General features: G+C 40.5%; 3 protein-coding genes across 38 annotated transcripts in view; all 3 read left to right on the top strand.

Moving 5' to 3' along the window:
- ATP6V1C1 (ATPase H+ transporting V1 subunit C1) overlaps positions 1 to 7,605 on the top strand; it is an 87,085-nt gene extending 79,480 nt beyond the window's left edge. For both annotated transcript variants that reach the window (XM_050800707.1, XM_050800706.1), the window contains exons 9-13: positions 979 to 1,071; positions 1,158 to 1,251; positions 2,724 to 2,821; positions 4,332 to 4,458; positions 6,702 to 7,605. In XM_050800707.1, the coding sequence (XP_050656664.1) occupies positions 979 to 1,071; positions 1,158 to 1,251; positions 2,724 to 2,821; positions 4,332 to 4,458; positions 6,702 to 6,797 (508 nt within the window). In that variant the 3' untranslated portion in view covers positions 6,798 to 7,605. The remainder of the gene's footprint in view (positions 1 to 978; positions 1,072 to 1,157; positions 1,252 to 2,723; positions 2,822 to 4,331; positions 4,459 to 6,701) is intronic.
- Positions 1 to 19,981, top strand: part of CTHRC1 (collagen triple helix repeat containing 1) — a 403,863-nt gene that overhangs the window by 82,131 nt on the left and 301,751 nt on the right. The window lies entirely within an intron of this gene.
- Positions 1 to 19,981, top strand: part of BAALC (BAALC binder of MAP3K1 and KLF4) — a 1,274,875-nt gene that overhangs the window by 1,108,301 nt on the left and 146,593 nt on the right. The gene's annotated exons all lie outside the window — the stretch shown is intronic.

The raw sequence follows: 19,981 nt of genomic DNA, 5'->3' as shown, positions 1-19,981 counted from the left end.
ACCCAAAGTATTACAGATTTAGATGACCATTAAAATTTCCTGGCAGTTGTGTCTAGAAAGGTCTTTCCAGTGATGTCCATGGAGCTGTGACTGAATGGAAGTTGTGACCTCACTGGGACCTTCTGAAGCCTAAAATGGAGCCATGGGATGCGTACAAGCACATTTATTCAGAGATTATTTAGACAGTTGTGTTCATCAGGTTTTTGGTTTTTTTTTTTTTTTTTGACAGGGTCTCACTCTGTCACCCAGGCTGGAGTGCAGTGGCACAATCTTGGCTCACTTAGCCTCAACCTCCCCAGCTTCAGTGATCCTCCCACCTCAGCCTCCTGAGTAGCTAGGACTACAGGCGTGCACCGTCAAACCTGGCTAGGTTTTGTATTTTTTGTACAGACACAGTCTTGCCATGTTGCCCAGGCTGGTCTCAAAGTCCTGAACTCAAGCAATCACCCACCTCAGCCTCCCAAAGTGTTGGGATTACAGGCATGAGCCACTGCACCTGGCCTGTCAGTTTTTGATTGAGAGATGTCATGGGAGCAAAGGAAAGATCCAAGGTTTGATGTACTGGCAATGCAGAGAGGCTAGGCTGGGCCTCAGTGGGGCTGAATTGGCCTGGAGAAAGGAAGAAAGAATTAGGTTTCCAGAAAAGAAAAGTGTGCTTATCAAGGAGACACTGGAAACAAAGCAGCCTGGCGTTAATGTTGATTGAAAAGTGTGGTTCTTAGTGTTTGGATGCTTTACTGGAGTTAATGTCTAATTTTGTTGGTTAGTAAGAAAAAAAGTATCATTAGCAAAATAAATCATAAACATTCAGTGTCTTCAGTGTTTGAGGCAATCCAGTTTGAAAAGCTTTGAGGTAATTTGGGAAGGGCTATTATACCCTACTTTTCTCTTCCACCTGTTTCTGAATTTTGCCCTTAATATGAAAGACAGCAATACGTATAAATCTTTAAATGGACTTCTTTTATTTTTTTTCCATAGTGTTCTTTCAGAGGACCAAGACAGTTACCTGTGTAATGTCACCTTGTTTAGGAAGGCAGTTGATGACTTCAGACACAAAGCCAGGGAAAACAAGTAAGATGATTATTTTTGTGTGTATTTACTTTGTTAGATCAATTGTATACAACATGAACAATTTTGTTTTTTCCCCCCAAATTTAGATTCATTGTTCGTGACTTCCAGTATAACGAAGAGGAGATGAAAGCAGATAAAGAAGAAATGAACAGGCTTTCTACTGATAAGAAAAAACAATTTGTATGTGTTTTAAATATTTAGTATTATCAACATTAAGCAGAAGAAAAAGTGGTATTACTTTCCTTTGATTTAAAAGAAAGTAAAAATCTGCTTTGGTTTTAAGACATTTGATTTTAGTTTTTTTTTTTTTAATTGAATAATTAGAATGAATTTCCTCTAAAGCTTAACTATTCTAGAGATAACTATTCTATTTCTAAGAAAGCTTTCTTCTAAAGCTTACATCTGTCTTAGATCGAATAGAATAGTTACCTTAAAATACATACTTAAATTACTCCACCTAAATCCATATCAGATATTAATTTTAAATGCAGTATTCTGGTTAACGTCCTTGTAGGTGAAGGGAGATTTTAGTTAAGTAACAAAGTTCTTTTCAGTAAGACTTTTCACTTTCTTGAGGCAGATTTGTTCAATGCCTCAGTCTTTTTTTGAAGCAATTTGTATTGAAATTATTGGAGAATTGGTGTGTTCTAGGTGTAATGGGAAACAGGTGGAATTGTGAAAATGAAAGATGGTGTTAACTTTCTTGCCATCTTCAAGTGTGGGATTACTGTGAAGACTAAAAGCTTGTTTGGAAAGGGAAACATGAGTGAAAATGTGTTTCTCTTAATAATGTGAGAGGAAATGAAGGGATATACTGAAAATTATTTCCAGGTACTTTATAAGCCATATCAACTAGGAGGAAACTAATTCCTCCAAGTAATGTCCAAAATAACCAGCTTTTTAGGGAAAACCCAAAATCCTTTTATAGAATAGATATTTTGACCAAAGATTTCCACTTTGTTTTGCTATCCTTTTTGCTTTAATTAATTGGTTGGTACATCCAAATGAGCCTAATAATGTTATCCAAGTAAGTGTTAGCTGAATTGTTAATGTATGTCTTTTAAGTATCGAGAGAGAAGGTATTTAAAATCCGCTTAATCGTCCTAAATATATGAAGTTTAAAAAGAACTTACACTACATAATTTAGAATGTAAAGAGATTTTAGATGTCTAGACCAACTCCCTTTTTTACAGATGGGAAAACTAAGAGCTAGGGCTGTTAAATGACTTGCCTACATAACTGTTTATCTTTGTTATGAAGTTGTTTGTAAGTTGAATTTTATTTTACATGTATTAAATATTTTAGAGTATTGTGTAGTAAATTCAGATCTTTGTATTTTGATTTTTAAACCTAAGGCATTTCTATATTTTGTACCGGTTTAACTACTTTTATTAAAATATATACCTTTTTCTGTGTTAGTGAATTGGTTCAATGCATTTTAGCATCTGTTGAGATCACTCAGTAGTGGCTCACCTTTTAATCTAATTTAAGGTAAAATATCTGAGATAATGAGAATAATAGTGAAACATGTAGAAAGTGAATTATGTGACTTAAGTCTTCTATAGATTCCTAATATGTAGTCACTTAAAAAAATTTATCTAATTGCTATTTCTAAGACCAAATTTGTGGTAATTTTTTTTTTCTTTTTATAGGGACCACTTGTGCGGTGGCTGAAAGTGAATTTTAGTGAAGCATTTATTGCATGGATTCATGTGAAAGCGTTACGGGTTTTTGTTGAGTCTGTTTTAAGGTAAAGAAAGTTAATTGTCAAACTTGGAACTGAAGAGTTCATAGATGCCTTACATTGGACCTCTTTATTATAACAGAGTCCAGCAATAGGAAATTGATTTGGAGAAACCAAAGGGCCAATCATGAGACGGAGGTTGTCAGTATCATCATACAGCTTATACAATGCATATTAGTCTTGTTCTTTAGCACCAAGTTTAGAAAAAGAGATTTATGCTGCCATACCCTCAGGTTCTTTTTCTTGTGTAGGTACTTAAAAGTAGATTAAATATTAACCAATATTTGTTTAAAAGGAAGATCTTTCAGATGTTTTATATGTCATTGGACACATAGTATGCTGATGACTTATTGGAATCATTTCATATTAACCTAAAGTATTTTTATATTTTGAGATACTTAAAACATCACATTCTGATCCAATGTATGGGTTGCTCATATTAGAAATAGTTCTTAAAAACCCAGAACTTGGCCGGGCACAGTGGCTCACGCCTATAATCCCAGCACTTTGGGAGGCTGAGGAGGGCAGATCACGAGGTCAGGAGATTGAGACCATCCTGGCTAACATGGTGAAACCCCGTCTCTACTAAAAATATAAAAAAATTAGCCAGGTGTGGTGTCAGGCACCTGTAGTGCCAGTTACTTGGGAGGCTGAGGCAGAGAATCACTTGAACCCAGGAGGTGGAGGTTGCAGTGAGCCGAGATTGCACCACTGCATTATTGCACCACCGCACTCCAGCCTGGGCAACAGAGTGAGACTCCGTCTGAAAAAACAAAAAAAAACAAAGAAAAACACCCCAAAACTTATGTGTAACTATGCTCACTATTTTTAAATTTTTTCAAATTTTCAAAGTAGATGTGGGTAACCTCATGTTATTACCATAAAAGTATCTGCTGATCTTACTTATTATTACTTCCTGAGGATATTCATATATTACCTTACAAATTGAATGGTAAGCCGGGTGCAGTGGTTCACGCCTGTAATCCCAGCACTTTGGGAGGCCAAGGTGGGCGGATCATGAGGTCAAGAGATTGAGACCATGCTGGCTAACATGGTGAAACCTCGTCTCTACTAAAAATACAAAAATTAGCTGGGCGTGGTGGTGCGTGCCTGTAATCCCAGCTACTCGGGAGGCTGAGGCAGGAGAATGGCTTGAACCCAGGAGGTGGAGATTACAGTGAGCCAAGATTGCACCACTGCACTCCAGCCTGGCGACAGTGAGAATCCGTCTCAAAAGAAAAAAAAAAATGGAATGGTAATTGAAGTAATTCCTAGCAATTGGCTTAGAGATTTCTAGTGGACAGTGAGTACCAAAGTTTTACGTTTCTGTTTATATTAAAGTTTTTTGTGTATATTAGTTTCAGTTTCTATATATATTAGTTGAACTTGTAAAAGTAAAGTGAGATACTGTCTCCCTGTTAACCATGATTAAAGAGTATGAGAATATTTGCTTTGAAAAGAAAATCTCTTTACATGTTTGCTTGTATTGCATACTGTATTTCTGCTTTTTTATAAGGTATGGCTTGCCAGTGAACTTCCAAGCAATGCTACTTCAGCCTAATAAGAAAACTTTGAAGAAACTGAGAGAAGTATTACATGAATTGTATAAACATCTAGACAGTAGTGCAGCAGCTATTATTGATGTAAGTACATATTAGCCCAGTAGAGTAAGAATTGAAGTGAATTTCAGAAAAAAATGATTGAAAGAAGATAGAAAAGGGAGAGTAAGTATGATACTTAATCATTTTTTATTACTTTGAGGTTCTCAATTTGTTACATGAACATAGTAATTTACATCGTTTACCCTGTTTTATACTAATTATAGCTGTGTTTTGCTTCTTGGCATTTCTACAAGCTGATAGTTATCTTGCTGTGTATCAGATGTTTATAGCTGCAGAAATACAGAAACCAGTGATACTAGTTATTTATAAAAACTATAAATTGCAGAGAGGAAGAAAATAAGCAGTTATTTTAATTTTATTTGGTAGAAGCGAGAGAGTCAATAGATGAGTATTTTCAAGGTAGGTTCATTTTTCTAAAATGGCAAAATGGCGTATCTGGGCATGGTGACACATGCCGGTAGTCTCAGCAACTCAGGAGGCTGAGGCGGGAGGATCACTTGAGCCCAGGCCTTCGAGACCAACCTGGATAACGTAGCAAGACCCCATCTGAAAAAAGAAAAAAAACAGACCAAAAAATATATATATATGTGTTTATATCTTCTTTTAAACAAAAGTGTTATTTTTTAAACAAAAGAAGATATAAACAGAGTTACTCGTGTTTTTTTGTTGTTGCTGTTTAAAATTGTAGTGGGCCGCCGGGCATGGTAGCTCATGCCTGTAAACCCAGCACTTTGGGAGGCTGAGGCGGGTAGATCACCTGAAGTCAGGAGTTCGAGACCAACCTGGCCAACATGGTGAAACCCCATCTCTACTAAAAATACAATAATTAGCTGGATGTAATGGCGGGCACCTGTAGTCCTAGCTACTCGGGAGGCTGAGGCAGGAGAATCACTTGAACCGGGTGGGGGTGGTTGCAGTGAGCCAAGATTGTGCCACTGCACTCCAGCCTGGGTGACAGAGGGAGACTCTGTCTCAAAAAAAAAAAAAAAAATTGTAGTGGACTTTTATTTTATATTTTTGGCTTTAAATATCTTGCTGATTTTTTTTTCTTTTTAAAAGTTTAGGATGGATGGTAGTATCTCACATAAGGCATTAATTAGAACTATGAAAAATCAGTTTTTCTTGATAGAAGGAAATGCAGGAAATGACTTGCTAAACTTGTTTTATTTTTCTTTCTTTCTTTTTTTTTTTTGAGATGGAGTTACGCTCTTTTGCCCAGGCTGGAGTGAAGTGGCATGATCTTGGCTCACTGTAACCTCCACCCCCTAGGTTCAAGCAATTCTCCTGCCTCAGCCTACCAAGTAGCTGGGATTATAGGTGCCTGCCACCATGCCTGGCTAATTTTTGTATTTTTAGTAGAGATGCGGTTTTGCCATGTTGGCCAGGCTGGTCTTGAACTCCTGACCTCAGGTAATCCACCCACCTCGGCTTCCCAAAGTGCTAGGCTTACTGGCATGAGCAACTGCACCTGGCTGACTCGCTACACTTTCATGAAATTGTGGATAAAATAAGAGGTCTAATTATTTGATACATAAATGTTCTAGCAGTAAATTCTTACAACATGCATATATAAAAAGTGTTATCCTTGCTTGTTTTTTGTTTTGCTATCAGATCTTGCTCTGTTGCTCAGTCTAGAATGCAGTGGCGTGATTCTGGCTCACTGGAGCCTCAACCACTATGCTCAAGTGATCCTCCCACCTCAGCCTCCCATGTAGCTGGGACTATGGGCACGCACCACTACTCCTGGTTAATGTGTTTATTTTTATTTTTTATAGCTATAGAGTCTCACTATGTTGCCCAGACTGGTCTTGAACTCCTGGGCTCAAGGCTTTGGCCTCTCAAAGTGCTGAGATTACAGAATAAGCATTACTTTTAAATCATACTTGCTTTATTTTTACTCCACATTTTGTAAGTCTTGTATCGCATCAACTCAGTATTCTAAGTCCAAGATTTAAAAAGTTAATTTTTACAGTGTACATAAAAAAGGTTGGTGGGATCATGCTAAATACATATGCAGGCTTTGCAGTCAGAGTGCTTGAACCTGGCTTTACCACTTACTGTCTGTGTTTCCTAGGAGAAGTCAGTCTTTCAGAGGTTGTTTTCTTATTTGCAAAATGGGAATAATGTCTAACTCAGATAAATTAACCTTAAGTGCATACATTTAGCCCAGAGTAGATGTTCAATAAAAAGGTAAATGTTAATACTTAGCTTTCTTTTTTTCTGAGTTCTGTAAATACAAAATTGAGTGTCTATTTTTTCCATAGGCTCCTATGGATATTCCAGGTTTAAACCTGAGTCAACAAGAATACTACCCCTATGTGTACTACAAGATTGATTGCAACTTGCTGGAATTCAAGTGAAAATGGGCTCCTCCCCCGACAATCCTGTCCTTGTGTTGGTGTGTGCTAACAGAAATAAGTTGCAGTATGGTCGTACTTTCACCTCTAGTATCCTTTGCTTGCTTCTGAGCCCCTTTCGTAGGTGAATTCTCCCACAGTGGTCTGTATCTCAACATTTTCTTTTTAAAGGAAAATATATATATATATAGTTTCTTTTTATTGATCAGGTCTGTAAATGTGTACTAAAAAAATCAGAGTTTATTTATAAACAGAATAGTTTATTTAAAGAGAAGGTCTTTTCCTTATTGATATCATGGTATGCATTAATTCCATTTGTTACTATTGTGCACAAAAGCCCTGTTCACAAGGGAATAGTGTAAACATTTATACTGTTTTGTTCACTGTATTTAGTAGACATAACTGTTGAATAGTTACTGAATCGTGATGTAAAGAATATGTGACCATCTTCAGGTATGGGATTTCTAAATGTTTCAAATTTCAATCAATGAGCACTGTCAACACCCACAGGAGGAATAAAATTACCTGTGCAAAGGTGTATTGTGGTGTGTGTAACTTAAGATTACAGTTCAGTTTGAGAGTTAAATGATGTCATAGCTCACTTGCTATGATACTGCCAGGATTTTGTTATGTGCTGAGGTGTAACCATTTGTGTTATCTGACGTATGATTTAATTGAGCCAAATTTGGGTTAGAACTAAATTTGAAGATTACTTCTCAGTATATGATGGGTATTTACATTTGAACACTAGAATTTTAGGTCTCTCAAATAAGTATAGGGCCAGTTTTGAATAAAGTCTAGCAGAACTATGCAGCTTTAGTCATTTGTTTTGTCTAAATCTGTATTTTACGTATTTTCTTCTTAAGATCTATAATTTTGGCATTTATGTCATTTGTGACGTCTGAAAATAGAGACATTGGTGGCCTTTAAAATCTCAGAAGTGAATGACTTAGTGTAGTGTCCTGAAAGAGCTTTTAAAAGAGGATTTTGTGGCAATGCTTCTCTTACTATGTACTCACAGGTTTGCAAATGGGAGAAAGAAGTTTACATTTCAGTTTAGGGGCATGTCTAAGCTGTGCTATTCCCTTTAGAAAATTAGCCTCCAGAATATTTTGTTTCAAAATTTTATGTCATTTCATAAATAACTTTAAGCAAATACAGACGTCCACAATGTAGAACATGAGAGACCCCCTCCATCAATTTCCACCTCCCAAGGGAAGTTTATGTATTTTTCTAGGCCCTTTTCTATGTCTTTACATCTCTCTCTCTCACACACACACATATACACACACAGAGTTTATTTTTAATAAAATAGGATTATACTATGCACATTCTGTCACTTGCTTTTTTGCTTAATAGTATATCTAAGATAATCCTTTATGTCAGTGAAGCTAGAGCTACCTCATTCTTTTAACCAGCTACATGGTGTTCCATCGAGTGTCTGCCATCATGTGTTTAGCCGAGTGAATGGTTAGTCTGCTTGTTTTTAGTTTTTGCTGTTAACAAACACTGCTGCAGTCAGCATCCTTGCACAGATTTCTTTGTATACTTGTATTAGTTTTTCTGTAAGATCCCAGAAGTAGAATTTGCAGGGTCGTAGGTTATGTACATTTAAGTTTTTGACACTCACTGCCAATTCCTCTGTCAGAATTCTAAACTAAAGACATGTTTGGAATGTGGATTTATCTTCAGTTTTTCCTTGGACAAGAGAAAGCTGTGAAAAATTTTGATATCAGAAAATTCTGTTTTTTTGTCTTCTTTTGCAAAACATGTCACTAACCTGAAGCTCAGCCACACAGTGACTTTTAAGGTTTTATTTAGACTTTACTGTTGTTCTCATGAGAATAGGTACAGACTGCGTAAGGTTTAAAATCCCAGCATATGTCGAAACTACGGGACTTTCACTGTGGTTTCCGCCAGGGGACTTACAGCAGAGTGGCTGAGCACATGCTCTGAGGCCAGGTCCCAGCTCTGCTGCCGACGAGCTGTGTTGTCCTGGGCAGAATGGTCTCCGAGTTCCAGTCCCTCCTCTGGAAAATGGGCATGGTTAGAGTGGCCACCTCGTTAGGGACGTTGGGGTGAGTTGGTGTGACCCCATGTGCACAGAGAGTGCTGCGAGTGGTGCACCGTGAGAGGCTGATGCAGGTACTTAGCCCTTGGGGAACACATGTAGTTCCTTTTCACTGTGTTTAATTTGGGAAAATCCAGGTCCACATCATTGTAGAGTCCAAGGGTTAGAAGGAAGTCATTGTGTCTAACATAACGTCAGAGCAGTTTGTGTCACTGAGCTCCAGTCTGTGCTGGATTATTGATATTGTTGGTGGCCGTCACCATTCCTGGGAAGGGACTGTCCCAGACCACTTGCCTCCCCGAGGAGTCTCCTGGTTCTCCTCGAGGATAGTGCTTAGATAACAGACTCATTAAACATTTACTGAGCGTCTGTCAGGAATCATTCACATCCACACCATCCTCCCGGCCCCTCCCTGTGTTGTTCATGGAGGGAGCACTGGCAGTCCCCATTTTCATGTATGGAGACTTCAGGTCAAATAAGTGAATTCTTTGTTGAGTTACAAATTTTGAGCCAGTCAGAATTTGAACCTAAGATTTCTGACTGCGGGGTGTCACACTTCCCGCCCCACACTCAACTGTTGTATGAATGAGCCAGACACATTCCTTGACCTGAGTCCGAGATGGACAATGGTATAGGAAAGATACTGGGTATGGAGAATCAGATGTTAACTTGTATTGCTATTTGGTTTGGTTTTTTTGAGACAAGGTCTTGCTCTGTCACCCAGGCTGGAGTGCAGTGGCATGATCAGGGCTTACTGCAGCCTCAACCTTGACTGCCTGGGCTCAAGCAATCCTCCCACCTCAGCCCCCCAAGTAGCTGGGCCTACATGTTTGCACTACCATGCCTGGCCAATTTTTTAAATTTTAGCACAGATGAGGTCTCACTATGTTGCCCGGGCTGGTCTCGAGCTCCTGAGCTCAAGGGTTCCTCCTGCCTCAGCCTCCCAAAGTGTTGGAGTTACAGGTGTGAGCCACCGTGCCTGGCCTGTGTTGCTATTATTTTTGGCAGGAACCCAGGAGTCCAGAACATTTCATCTGTGATGGGTTAGATAATGTGTCTAGTTGTTTGCATGCCAATCTCAGTAGCCTCAGTTATTCAACCTAGGAGATTTTTCTACCTCTCTACTACCCTGCTGAAGTTGCTCTTCAGCAGAAAATCTTTGTGGAACATATTCCACACTTTGAAATCTTCGTGGGACAAAAGATCTTTGTTGAACCAATCTTTGTGGAACATATTCCAGCTTTTTGAATGAGTGCATATCCAGTAGTACCTTTAAAGTTATATACTTTGTACATAAAAAATACTCAGCAAATGTGAACCTTTATTTGCTCTTACTTCAAAATTAGTCCCAAATGTTGGAAATAAAATATAGGACATTGATCTAGATATGAGGTTTTTCTCCTTCATTCTCAGATGTTGAAGAAATCAAAGTAGCATATGCACAAGGTTAAAAACCACATATACAAATATTATAGAACAGCTTATAATGAAAACTTTGCCTGCCTTTATTAAAAATGTGATTATCTTCTTCTGTTAATGTCAATAAAAGATGGTTTGTCCTAGAAGGTCTAAAAATGGTATTATGTTCTGGAGGAAACCTAGCAAAAACTTTCCTAGTTTAGTACTTGTCTCTAAATTGATGTTCACCCATTTCAATATTGCAGACTTGTTCATGGTCTTTATTTTTCTAGCATAGGTAACAGTTGATTCTTTAGATTCATATATGCAGGAAATTCTTGCTTTCTAAAAAAAGGAATATGGGACATTGGACCCATTTTATTCACCAGTGGATTTACCCTTAGAGTATTTTTAGATCTGAGCTGATGACTTGTTAGAGAAAAAGGGAACAGAGTAAAGCCATGGAAGCCGGGAACAGTAGGAGACTGCCGCCTGGCATGGTTTCTTCTTCTGGAGAAGATGAAACTGAGGAGAAACAAGAAAACATCCTTCATACCAAGAATGGTCAAGATGATGCAAGAAGAAAAAGGCTTTCAAACAAATCAGAAGGCAGTCAACAAACACAAGGGGGACATTCCTTCTCTGGCAGTTGCTCAAAACTGAAATTACTTACTGTGTACACTGGGGCTTGTACTTGGGGAATTTAATAAAAATGCTCATTACCAAACTCCATAGAGATGTGGTTTAAAGTCTTAAGTAGATCCGAGGAATAACCTACATTTTAAACAAATACCCAGGAGAATCAGAGGCTAGGGGTTAGTCAGTTATTATCGGATACTGTCTTTTAAAGATTCTTCCTCTGAACCCTCAGATTCGGGTGTTGATTTAGAGTTTATAAGCATCTTGAGGTCTCATTCAAATAGTGATTCTTTTCTATTCACAGAGACCACACTTACTAGAATCTTCATGGGTAAATCAGCTTTTTCTACTGTCATTTGAAGAAATATTCCACATCGTTAAATCAGTAGAACTGGAGATTTCTGTCTCAGCAGAAATTGATCAATAAAGATGTGTTTTGCCCTTGGAAGGCCATAGAATATCAAGTTGAAATTTGCAAGAACTCTTAAGATGATCAAGGTCACATTTTCATCTTTTAATTGAGAACTCATTCTGGACATGATGTATCACTGTTTTTAAAGTGTAAAAAGGAACAACCAAGCAGACTTTGAAAGAATGGTTTATGTGAGGAAGCCTTCCTCCCCCCCAGAAAAGGGCTATTAAGATGAAAGTGAAAAAAGGAGTTGGAGGCAGCAAAGGTTATTGTTGATGTTGGACAAAGGAAGGAATAAACTGTATGATGCCACCTTGAACTTGAAAGTCATTTGTTTTTAACTAGAAGATGAACAGGAACTATTTAGAATATCAAATCCCAAGAACAGCTTTCATGTATTTTGTTAGTTCCTAGATACGTGGATGACCTCACCACAAAGTCCTGTGACAGATCTTAATTATTTTTTTCACCAGCACAACTTGCCGTATTTTACATAAACTATATAGATGCATATTTATACTGTTTCTCAAGAGTGCTTTATAGTCCAGTACAGGTTTTGTGCATTGTTAGACACTTGTTTTTTGAATAGAAATTGTGACTATGCAGATACCATATTTTACCACAAGAGGGCACTCTGGTGCCATTGAAAAGCAAACAGTTTCTCCTCGCTGCATTTTTGGTTCTGACATGTACAGTCAGTTTAGAGAAACCTATACTCCACTGCAGTCTGGTCTGGTATATTTTGTTACAAGCATTTATTAATATAAAGTTTTCAAAAAATGTTAGATGACTTATTTATTTTATGACACTCTAGCCTCTGTATTTGTGTGTGTGCATAAAACCCACACACCTTTCAGCAGACCGGTGCCAGCCAGTGGCAGTTTTCACTGAAGATCAAATGAAAAAGGTAAGGATATATGTATGTGTGTGCACGTGCATCATCACTTACTCAGTTACTGAGCATGCACTATGAACCAGGCATTGCATTAGGCGTTGGGGATTTAATGCAAGCCGTCAGATGGGCACAGTGCCTACCTGCCCTGATGGGGCATGCAGCCTGGTGATCTGGTGGCAGTCTTACTGGACAAAACACAAACCTGGCAACCCTAAGGTAGGAAAAGGATTTTACTGATCTGTGAAACCTGCAGTCTGAAAACATACTGATTTAAGGGTATCTGTCCAGGAAAGTCAACCTATGTTGTCAGTGGGTAAAGAATAGACACATCATTTTGTCACGTTTGACCACCTAGTCGGCCTGGCTTAGCACTGTCCAAAAGAATTTCCTATGATGGACATTCTATAGCTGTGCTACCCAATGTGGTAGCCCCTAGTCACATGTGACTGAAGATCACTTGAAATGTGGCTAGTGTGACTGGAACTGAATTTTTTTTAATCTGTTTTTTTTTTTGTTTTTTTTTTTTGAGACAGGGTCTGGCATTGTCGCCCAGGCCGCCTTCTGGGCTCAAGCCATCCTCCCTCCTCAGCCTCCCAAGTAACTAGGACCACAGGCACACACCACCACATCCGGCTTTTTTTTTTTTTTTTCCAGGTAGAGACTCCTCACTATGTTGCCTAGGCTGGTCTCAAGTTCCTGAGCTCAAGCAATTGGCCTGCCTTGGCCTCCCAAAGTGCTGGGATTACAGGTGAAAGCCACTGCACCTGACTAACCTTATTTAGCTAATTAAATAGCTACATGTGGCTGGCGGCTACTGTGCTGGACATACAGGTCTAGTTGGTCACACCTGGCTAATGAGCCTTTTTGACCTTGAGTTTCCAGTATAGCCCATATCCTTCGGCTTTTTCGTTTGTTTTTATGACTGTACGAGCCAGCCTTGCTTCTGCTTACTTTGATTGCCACATTTAACATCCCCGCAAGCCTGAGAGAGGAAAGGATTGCTCTTGGTATCATTGTTGATGTGCCTCAGATTGCTACGCAGGACAGCATTCTCTTTGACCACAAAAGACAACTACATATACTTTGTGCATTGATGTGCACAAGAGTAAACTGGTTGTTGTATTGAAAGACCAGAAGCTGTTTCTGACGGGAAATATTGAATCAGCAGAATTGAAAACACAGCTGTGTGGTTCTAATGGGAATATAATTTCTCCTGTCAATCACTGCTCGCTTAGTATCCATTGTGTGCAGGGCATTCACTATTCCAGCCTCTGCAGGGAGACATCAGGGAGATGCTCACCACGTGCTTTTGAATGACATTATTTGTCTTTATTGACTGAGATATGTAAGAGGTTCATAAAACATTGAAACCATTAAGGCCTTATTTGAGAAGTCTAGCAACTCACCGTTGACCTTGGAAAGAGGCAAATAGGAAGGGGAGAGCCCTCTGTCAGAGACTTGTTTTCCATCAGTGACATGTGGCATGGATTTTACCTCCTACTGTCAGCTGGCCACCCTCTGCGTTCAGGCTTGTGAAGCATTCTGGAGGCCTCCCGCCCCATCCTCCACTCCCAGCTCTTCTTTTGGCATCTCCACTGGCCATATTTCTTTCCAGGTCTATTCTGACAGCCTCCTAACTGGCCACTTGTCCCCGGTCTCTGGTCACCTTCAGCTCACCCTGGCTGTGAGGCCGGAGGACTGGCAAGTCACTGCTCAGAAGTCCCGAATTGCTGCTCACTTGCCGTCAGGATAAAGTCTCTGTTCAAACTGGACTTCTTTCCGTTTTAGAATTGGCTTCTCTATGTGTTCTCTGAAAGGAGAATATCGTTTACTGTTTGTTGATTCGATGGCGGCCGCTTTGGAGGAGGAATTGAGACCGTAGATGATTCCTAGGGATGCTCCAGCAGTCTCCTTTCCTGCCTCCTCCAAGTGGGACACATGGGCCAGCTTCACATCTGTGCTCTCTCAGGATGTAAAATTGTGGGCAGCCTAGCATCCCAGGGTCTGAATCATTCCTTCCTCTGTAGAAGAAGGATAATGAGGATAACACTATAGGACTATTGTGAGAATGAGGATTAAACTGCAGGTCCAAATCTTCTAGCAAGGTACATGGCACAGATGAGGGGCTCAACATATTAACTGCTGCTGTTATTGTTAGTACTACCCTTTTCCATGCTGCATGATTTGTGTTTCTTTTTTGCCTATTGCCTCATATCTTACGTGAGTTGAAATTAGTTCCTCTTTAACTGCATCTGTTTAGAAGGCAGATTTCCCATTAAAAACCTGCTGGCATCACATGACCAGCAAGTTCAAATCCAAGACAACTGAAACCATATAGTCACACAAAAACCTGTACACAAAAGTTCTTAACAGCATTATTCATAATAGCTAAAATTGGAAACAACCCGAGTGAGCATCAACTGATGAATGAGTGGATAAACAAAATCTGGTGTATCCACACGGTGGAATATTACTCAACCATAAAAATAAATGAAGTACTGACCCATGCCACAACATGGATGAACCTAGAAAACATCAGGCCAAGTGCAAGAAGCCAGACACACAAGATCACATATGACTTCATTTATAGGAAATGTCATGCGTAGTGAAATAAATCGGTATAGAAAGAAGATTTGTGGTTGCCAGGAACCAGGATGGGAAGGGATTTGGTGGTGACTGCTAATGGGTACAGGGTTTCTTTAGGGGCAATCACGTTCTGGAGTTAAAATAGTGCTAATGATCGCACAACTTTATGAATGTATTAAAAACCACTGAATTGTATACTTTAGAAGGTGAATGTTACGGTATATGAATTGTTTCTCAATTTAAAAAACCTACCAGGAATTAGCTCACATTTTCTACAAATTCTCTTAATTCTTTGCTTATCTGTTTATATCAATAGAGTTTTAAAAAGTTAATTTGAATTCCCTTTTATGAATGGTAAGGAGATTTGCCCTTTGGGGTTTCACTCCGTCCAGTGCTCTTGCTGTCGATTCTGTCTGTTTGCCTTTTTTGGTGTTTTCATTTGTCTACTCAGCATCTCAGTTGGCCTTGGCTGCAGCCATCTGCAGCCGCCTCCTCCACTTGGGGGTTAGGTCGCAAATCTGTCCCAGAGTAGCTCATCTCACCGGTTATCACATTAGCAGTCACTCATGTCAGCAGTCCCTGAAGAAAAGATAGCTGGCTGGCTGGGGATAAGGCGTCTGAAACTTTGCTGGTCTGATGATATCTTTCTGTTGTTTCAGTACACGTGTCACTGGCAACTTGCTTAGGTAAAAGTGCCCATAGTTCCATCATTTGTTCAGCAACCATTTGCTGAGGGCAGAATCCTCGTTCACTTAGTGAATACTTAGTAATTGTTCAATACCTGGGTGCTAGGGCAGGAGCAGCCAAATGAGAAAAAGGACGCTGTCCGCATGGAACCTACCTGCTGGTGGACGATACACAATAAACATAGTGAACAAGGTTAAGACGTTTCGCCCTCTGCACCTGTAAGGCCATTGAGGACTGACCTGGACTGGGAATAGGTAGGAAGAGCTGCTTCAGAGGGGTGTCTAGATGTACCCCAGAAGATGCCAGCCACGTGAAGACGTAGGGGAAGGAGGTGGCTCAGAGAGGTTGGGTAACAGAGGGTCCGGCCTGGCAATAGCCGAGTGAGTGAGGGTGTGTAACAGAGGGTCGGCCTGGCAATAGCCGAGTGAGTGGGGGTGTGTAACAGAGGGTCGGCCTGGCAATAGCCGAGTGAGTGAGGGTGTGGGACGTGCAGCAGATGCACCAGGCAGGGTCTTCAGAACATGAAGAACTCAGACTTTTTTCTTCTGACAAAGGGAACCCATTTTAGGGTCTCGTGTGCATGTTTCGAGGATCACCCCAGCAGTAGTCATACTTGTGTGTTTGTAACCCCAATTTCTTACATCGTGCTTGACACATGTCATAGTAGGCACTGGGCTCTGGTTCATAACTGAAGTGGATGAATTCATGGAGAATGTACTAAACCCAGAAGTGTGCCAGATTGCACCCGAAAGTTCTCTGCAGCTTCTCAGACTTTAAGAGTGTTTTGCAAACATACTGAATGCTTTGCCTGGATCTTTCCGTGAAGATCCAGGCAGAACTTAGTAGTAGTAATTCGTAAAATTTATTATTAAATTCTTTTGCGACTGCCTTGATTTCTTCACATAGTCATCATCTGTTTATCAAATTGGAATTTTAAATAATATTTGACACATCACTGGTTGACTCCACAGCTCTGGTTGACTCCACAGCTCCAAATTAGTCACACAGTAGTCTTTTGATGATAGCCAACATGTGACAACAGGGATATTTTGCATGAGGCAGGGAGCATTCTGGTTTCCTTTTCATTTTTCCAATATGTCATATTTCTCGCTTCCACTCTTCTTAGAGGGGAGGGTTGTCTTTTTGCTTCAAACTATTATAGGCTTTTGCTGAGAGACAAGAGGCTATGATCTCCACTTAGTAGAATAAGTGTTTAAGTCCAGCATATAAATTGTTGCTGCTCCAACTTCTCTCTGTCCCTGCCTCTTAAGTCATTTAAGGTATTTGTTTAGGTAGCTATATCGGATTTCTTCTGTTTTCCAGGGGAAATACAGCAACTTTGGAGAGACGTTAACATGGGAATATATGAATTGATTGCTTGAGAAGTGTTAGTGTTAGTTCTGGAATGGGGTCCTGTGTCATTAGGTACTTACGTTGAAAGGAAATGTAAAATTTTCCATAGTCACAGCTTTCCAGATTTTAATTGGCTGCTTGCCCTTGTGTCAGACTTTCTTTTCTAAAATAAATGTTTTGGATGGCTCTTATCTTTACAACCAGGCACACAGCTTCAGTTCCTGCTGACTAGGAAAGTTAACTCTTCAGCTACATGGTGGTACACAATGTTGTCCCTGCTCAGCAGCCCTTGAACACTCTTTAAATCCCACATTAGAGTTGCAAAGAGACAGTAACATTTATTTGGTGCCTCATTTTTTTTTTTTTTTTTTCCTGAGATCAGATCTCGCTCTGTCCCTCAGGCTATATAGTGCAGTGGTGCCATCAGGGCTCACTACAGCCTCAACTCCCAGGCCCAAGTGGTCCTCCTGCCTCAGCCTCCTGAGTAGGTGGGACCACAGGCACACTCAGATATTTAAAAAAATATTTTGTAGACTATGTTGCCTGGGTTGCCATTGTTTATCCATTTATTTATTTATTTATTTATTTATTTATTTACCTTTTTTGTTGCCTAGTTTCCCCCCTGTTTGCTTCTTAATTTTGGTTGTTCAAAATCTTTCTTTTAACATTTTGGTTCCTCTTCAACCTTGGGAATTCTTCTGTTTCTATTCTTTCTTGCCTTTTCCTTGCTTCATTTCAGGACTCCTTTCCAATGAACTTGCCATTTTTTTCCTGCAAGGATTGTAGTTTAAATGAAAGCCCACTTGCTTGAAACTTTATGTAGCTAAGCAACTATTTCAAATTCTTTCTCAGGTTGACGGTAATAAATGATAAAATCATGCAGTGAGGTAGTGTGTTAGTTCTCCAAAGACAAGAGTTCAGAGTTCTGAGTTCTCTAAAGACAAGAGCCAGTATATGAAGAGGTTTATTATAAGAAACTGGCTCACATAATTACAGAGGCTGGTAAGTCCAAAATCTGCTGAGTAGATGTCCTGGTTTGAGTCGGAAGGCTGGAAGCTGCTGTGGAACCCGGAAGAGCTGAGGTCCCAGTGCAAAGGCATCAGGCAGGAGAGTTCAGTCTTACCAGGGTCAGCCTTTTGTTCTAGTCAGCCTTCAACTGATTGGGTGAGGCCCACCCACATTATGTCTGCTTTACACAAGACAACTAATTTAAATGTTAATTTCATGTAAAACACTGATATGGTTGGGCTATGACCCCACCCAAATCTTATCTTGAATTGTAGCTCCCATAATTCCTTTGTGCTGTGGGAGGGACTTGGTGGGAGATAATTGAATCATGGAGGTGGTTTCCACCATCCTGTTATCATGGTAGTGAACAAGTCTCACGAGGTCCGATGGCTTTATAAGGGGAAACCCCTTTCACTTGGCTCTCATTCGTCTTGTCTGCTGCCATATGAGATGTACCTTTCGCCTTCCACCATGATTGTGAGGCCTCTCCAGCCACGTGGAACTGTGAGTTCATTAAACCTCTTTCTTTTGTAAATTGCTTAGTCTTGGGTATGTCTTTATCAGCAGCCTGAAAATGGACTAATACATCGTCACAAAAACACCCAGAATAATGTTTGACTGACCATCTGAGCACCCTGAGGCCCTGTCAACTTGATGCATAAAATGAATATCTCAGGCAGCTCTTGCTTTCTCAGTTACAAAAGGCCCCGATCCTGGCCTTGGGGTTATTTGTTGTTTGACATATACAGAAATTAAACCCAAATTTTTTTAAAAAAGGACTGAAGTCTCAATTCCTAACCATGGCATTATTTTTACATTTATACTACTCCGATGCCTGTTTACCACATTTTGTACGCATTCTTTGTACTGGTCTCTGGTCATCTGTCTCCCATTCTTCACAAGAATTGTTCCAAATCTTCTCCCCTTTTCACAGAGTCCCTTCCCAAAACTCGAACTCCTTTGTGCTTTGCTTAAGATCTGGCCTCTTCCTGGATAGGAGAGGTTATTTACCTTGCTGAGGTCACACAGCTACTGTGATAAGACTGGGGTTTAATTTGAAGCCGTTGGTCTTGGTAGTCGTGGGAGCCTGCTGGGTGTTGGCACTGTGCCACGTGCTAAACGCCCCAGACTTCCCCATGCTGGGTCCTCCTCGTGCTGGGAGGGTGTGTCCTCTTCCAGCCAGCGTGCCCTGCCCCTTCTGCATGCCACACTCTGCTCTGATCTTCCGCCCAGCACCTGTCCCTCTGCACACAGGCCTTTGCCGCTTTGTTTGCTCCTAAATTTTCTTCTCTTTTCTGTCTAATTCTCTCCTTTTTATTTGCGTTATATAAACACAGTTCTGTTTCTTTTTTTTTTTTTTTTGAGACGGAGTCTCGCTCTGTCGCCCAGGCTGGAGTGCAGTGGCGCGATCTCGGCTCACTGCAAGCTCCGCCTCCCGGGTTCACGCCATTCTCCTGCCTCAGCCTCCCGAGTAGCTGGGACTACAGGCGCCCACAACCGCGCCCGGCTAATTTTTTGTATTTTTAGTAGAGACGGGGTTTCACCGTGGTCTCGATCTCCTGACCTTGTGATCCGCCCGTCTCGGCCTCCCAAAGTGCTGGGATTACAGGCGTGAGCCACCGCGCCCGGCCCACAGTTCTGTTTCTTTCATTAAGAAACACCTCTCCCACCAGGCACGATGGCTCACACCCATTATCTTAGCAGTCTGGGAAGCTGAGGTGGGAGGATTGCTTGAGCCCAGGAGTTCAAGACCAGTCTGAGCAACATAGTGAGACCCCCATCTCTATTTTTAAAAAAATTAGCCAGGCGTAGTGGTGCACACCTGTAGTCTCAGCTACTCAAGAGGTTGAGACAGGAGGATGCCTTGAGCCCAGGAGGTTGAGGCTGCAGTGAGCCAGGATCAAACCACTGCACTCCAGCCTGGGTGACAGAACCAGACCCTGTCTCAAAAAAAAAAAAAAGACAACCGTTTTCTTTGACCCCTATGTCCCTCTCATTTGAGGAACTATCTTTTCATTTTCCTCCACATTCTTTATTCTTTTTAACCTCCAAAAGAGACCCTCCACCCGCATTACGTGCCTTGCCCTGTTAATAATGTACGAGTGCTATGTATGCTTCATTGTACATAAATGTTTTAC

The sequence above is a fragment of the Macaca thibetana genome, chromosome 8, assembly GCF_024542745.1.
Source record: "Macaca thibetana thibetana isolate TM-01 chromosome 8, ASM2454274v1, whole genome shotgun sequence".
In the NCBI taxonomy this organism is placed as follows: Eukaryota; Metazoa; Chordata; class Mammalia; order Primates; family Cercopithecidae; genus Macaca; species Macaca thibetana.
The sequence above is the reverse complement of the archived record's forward strand: the minus strand, read 5'-3'. Positions and strand labels throughout refer to the sequence as shown.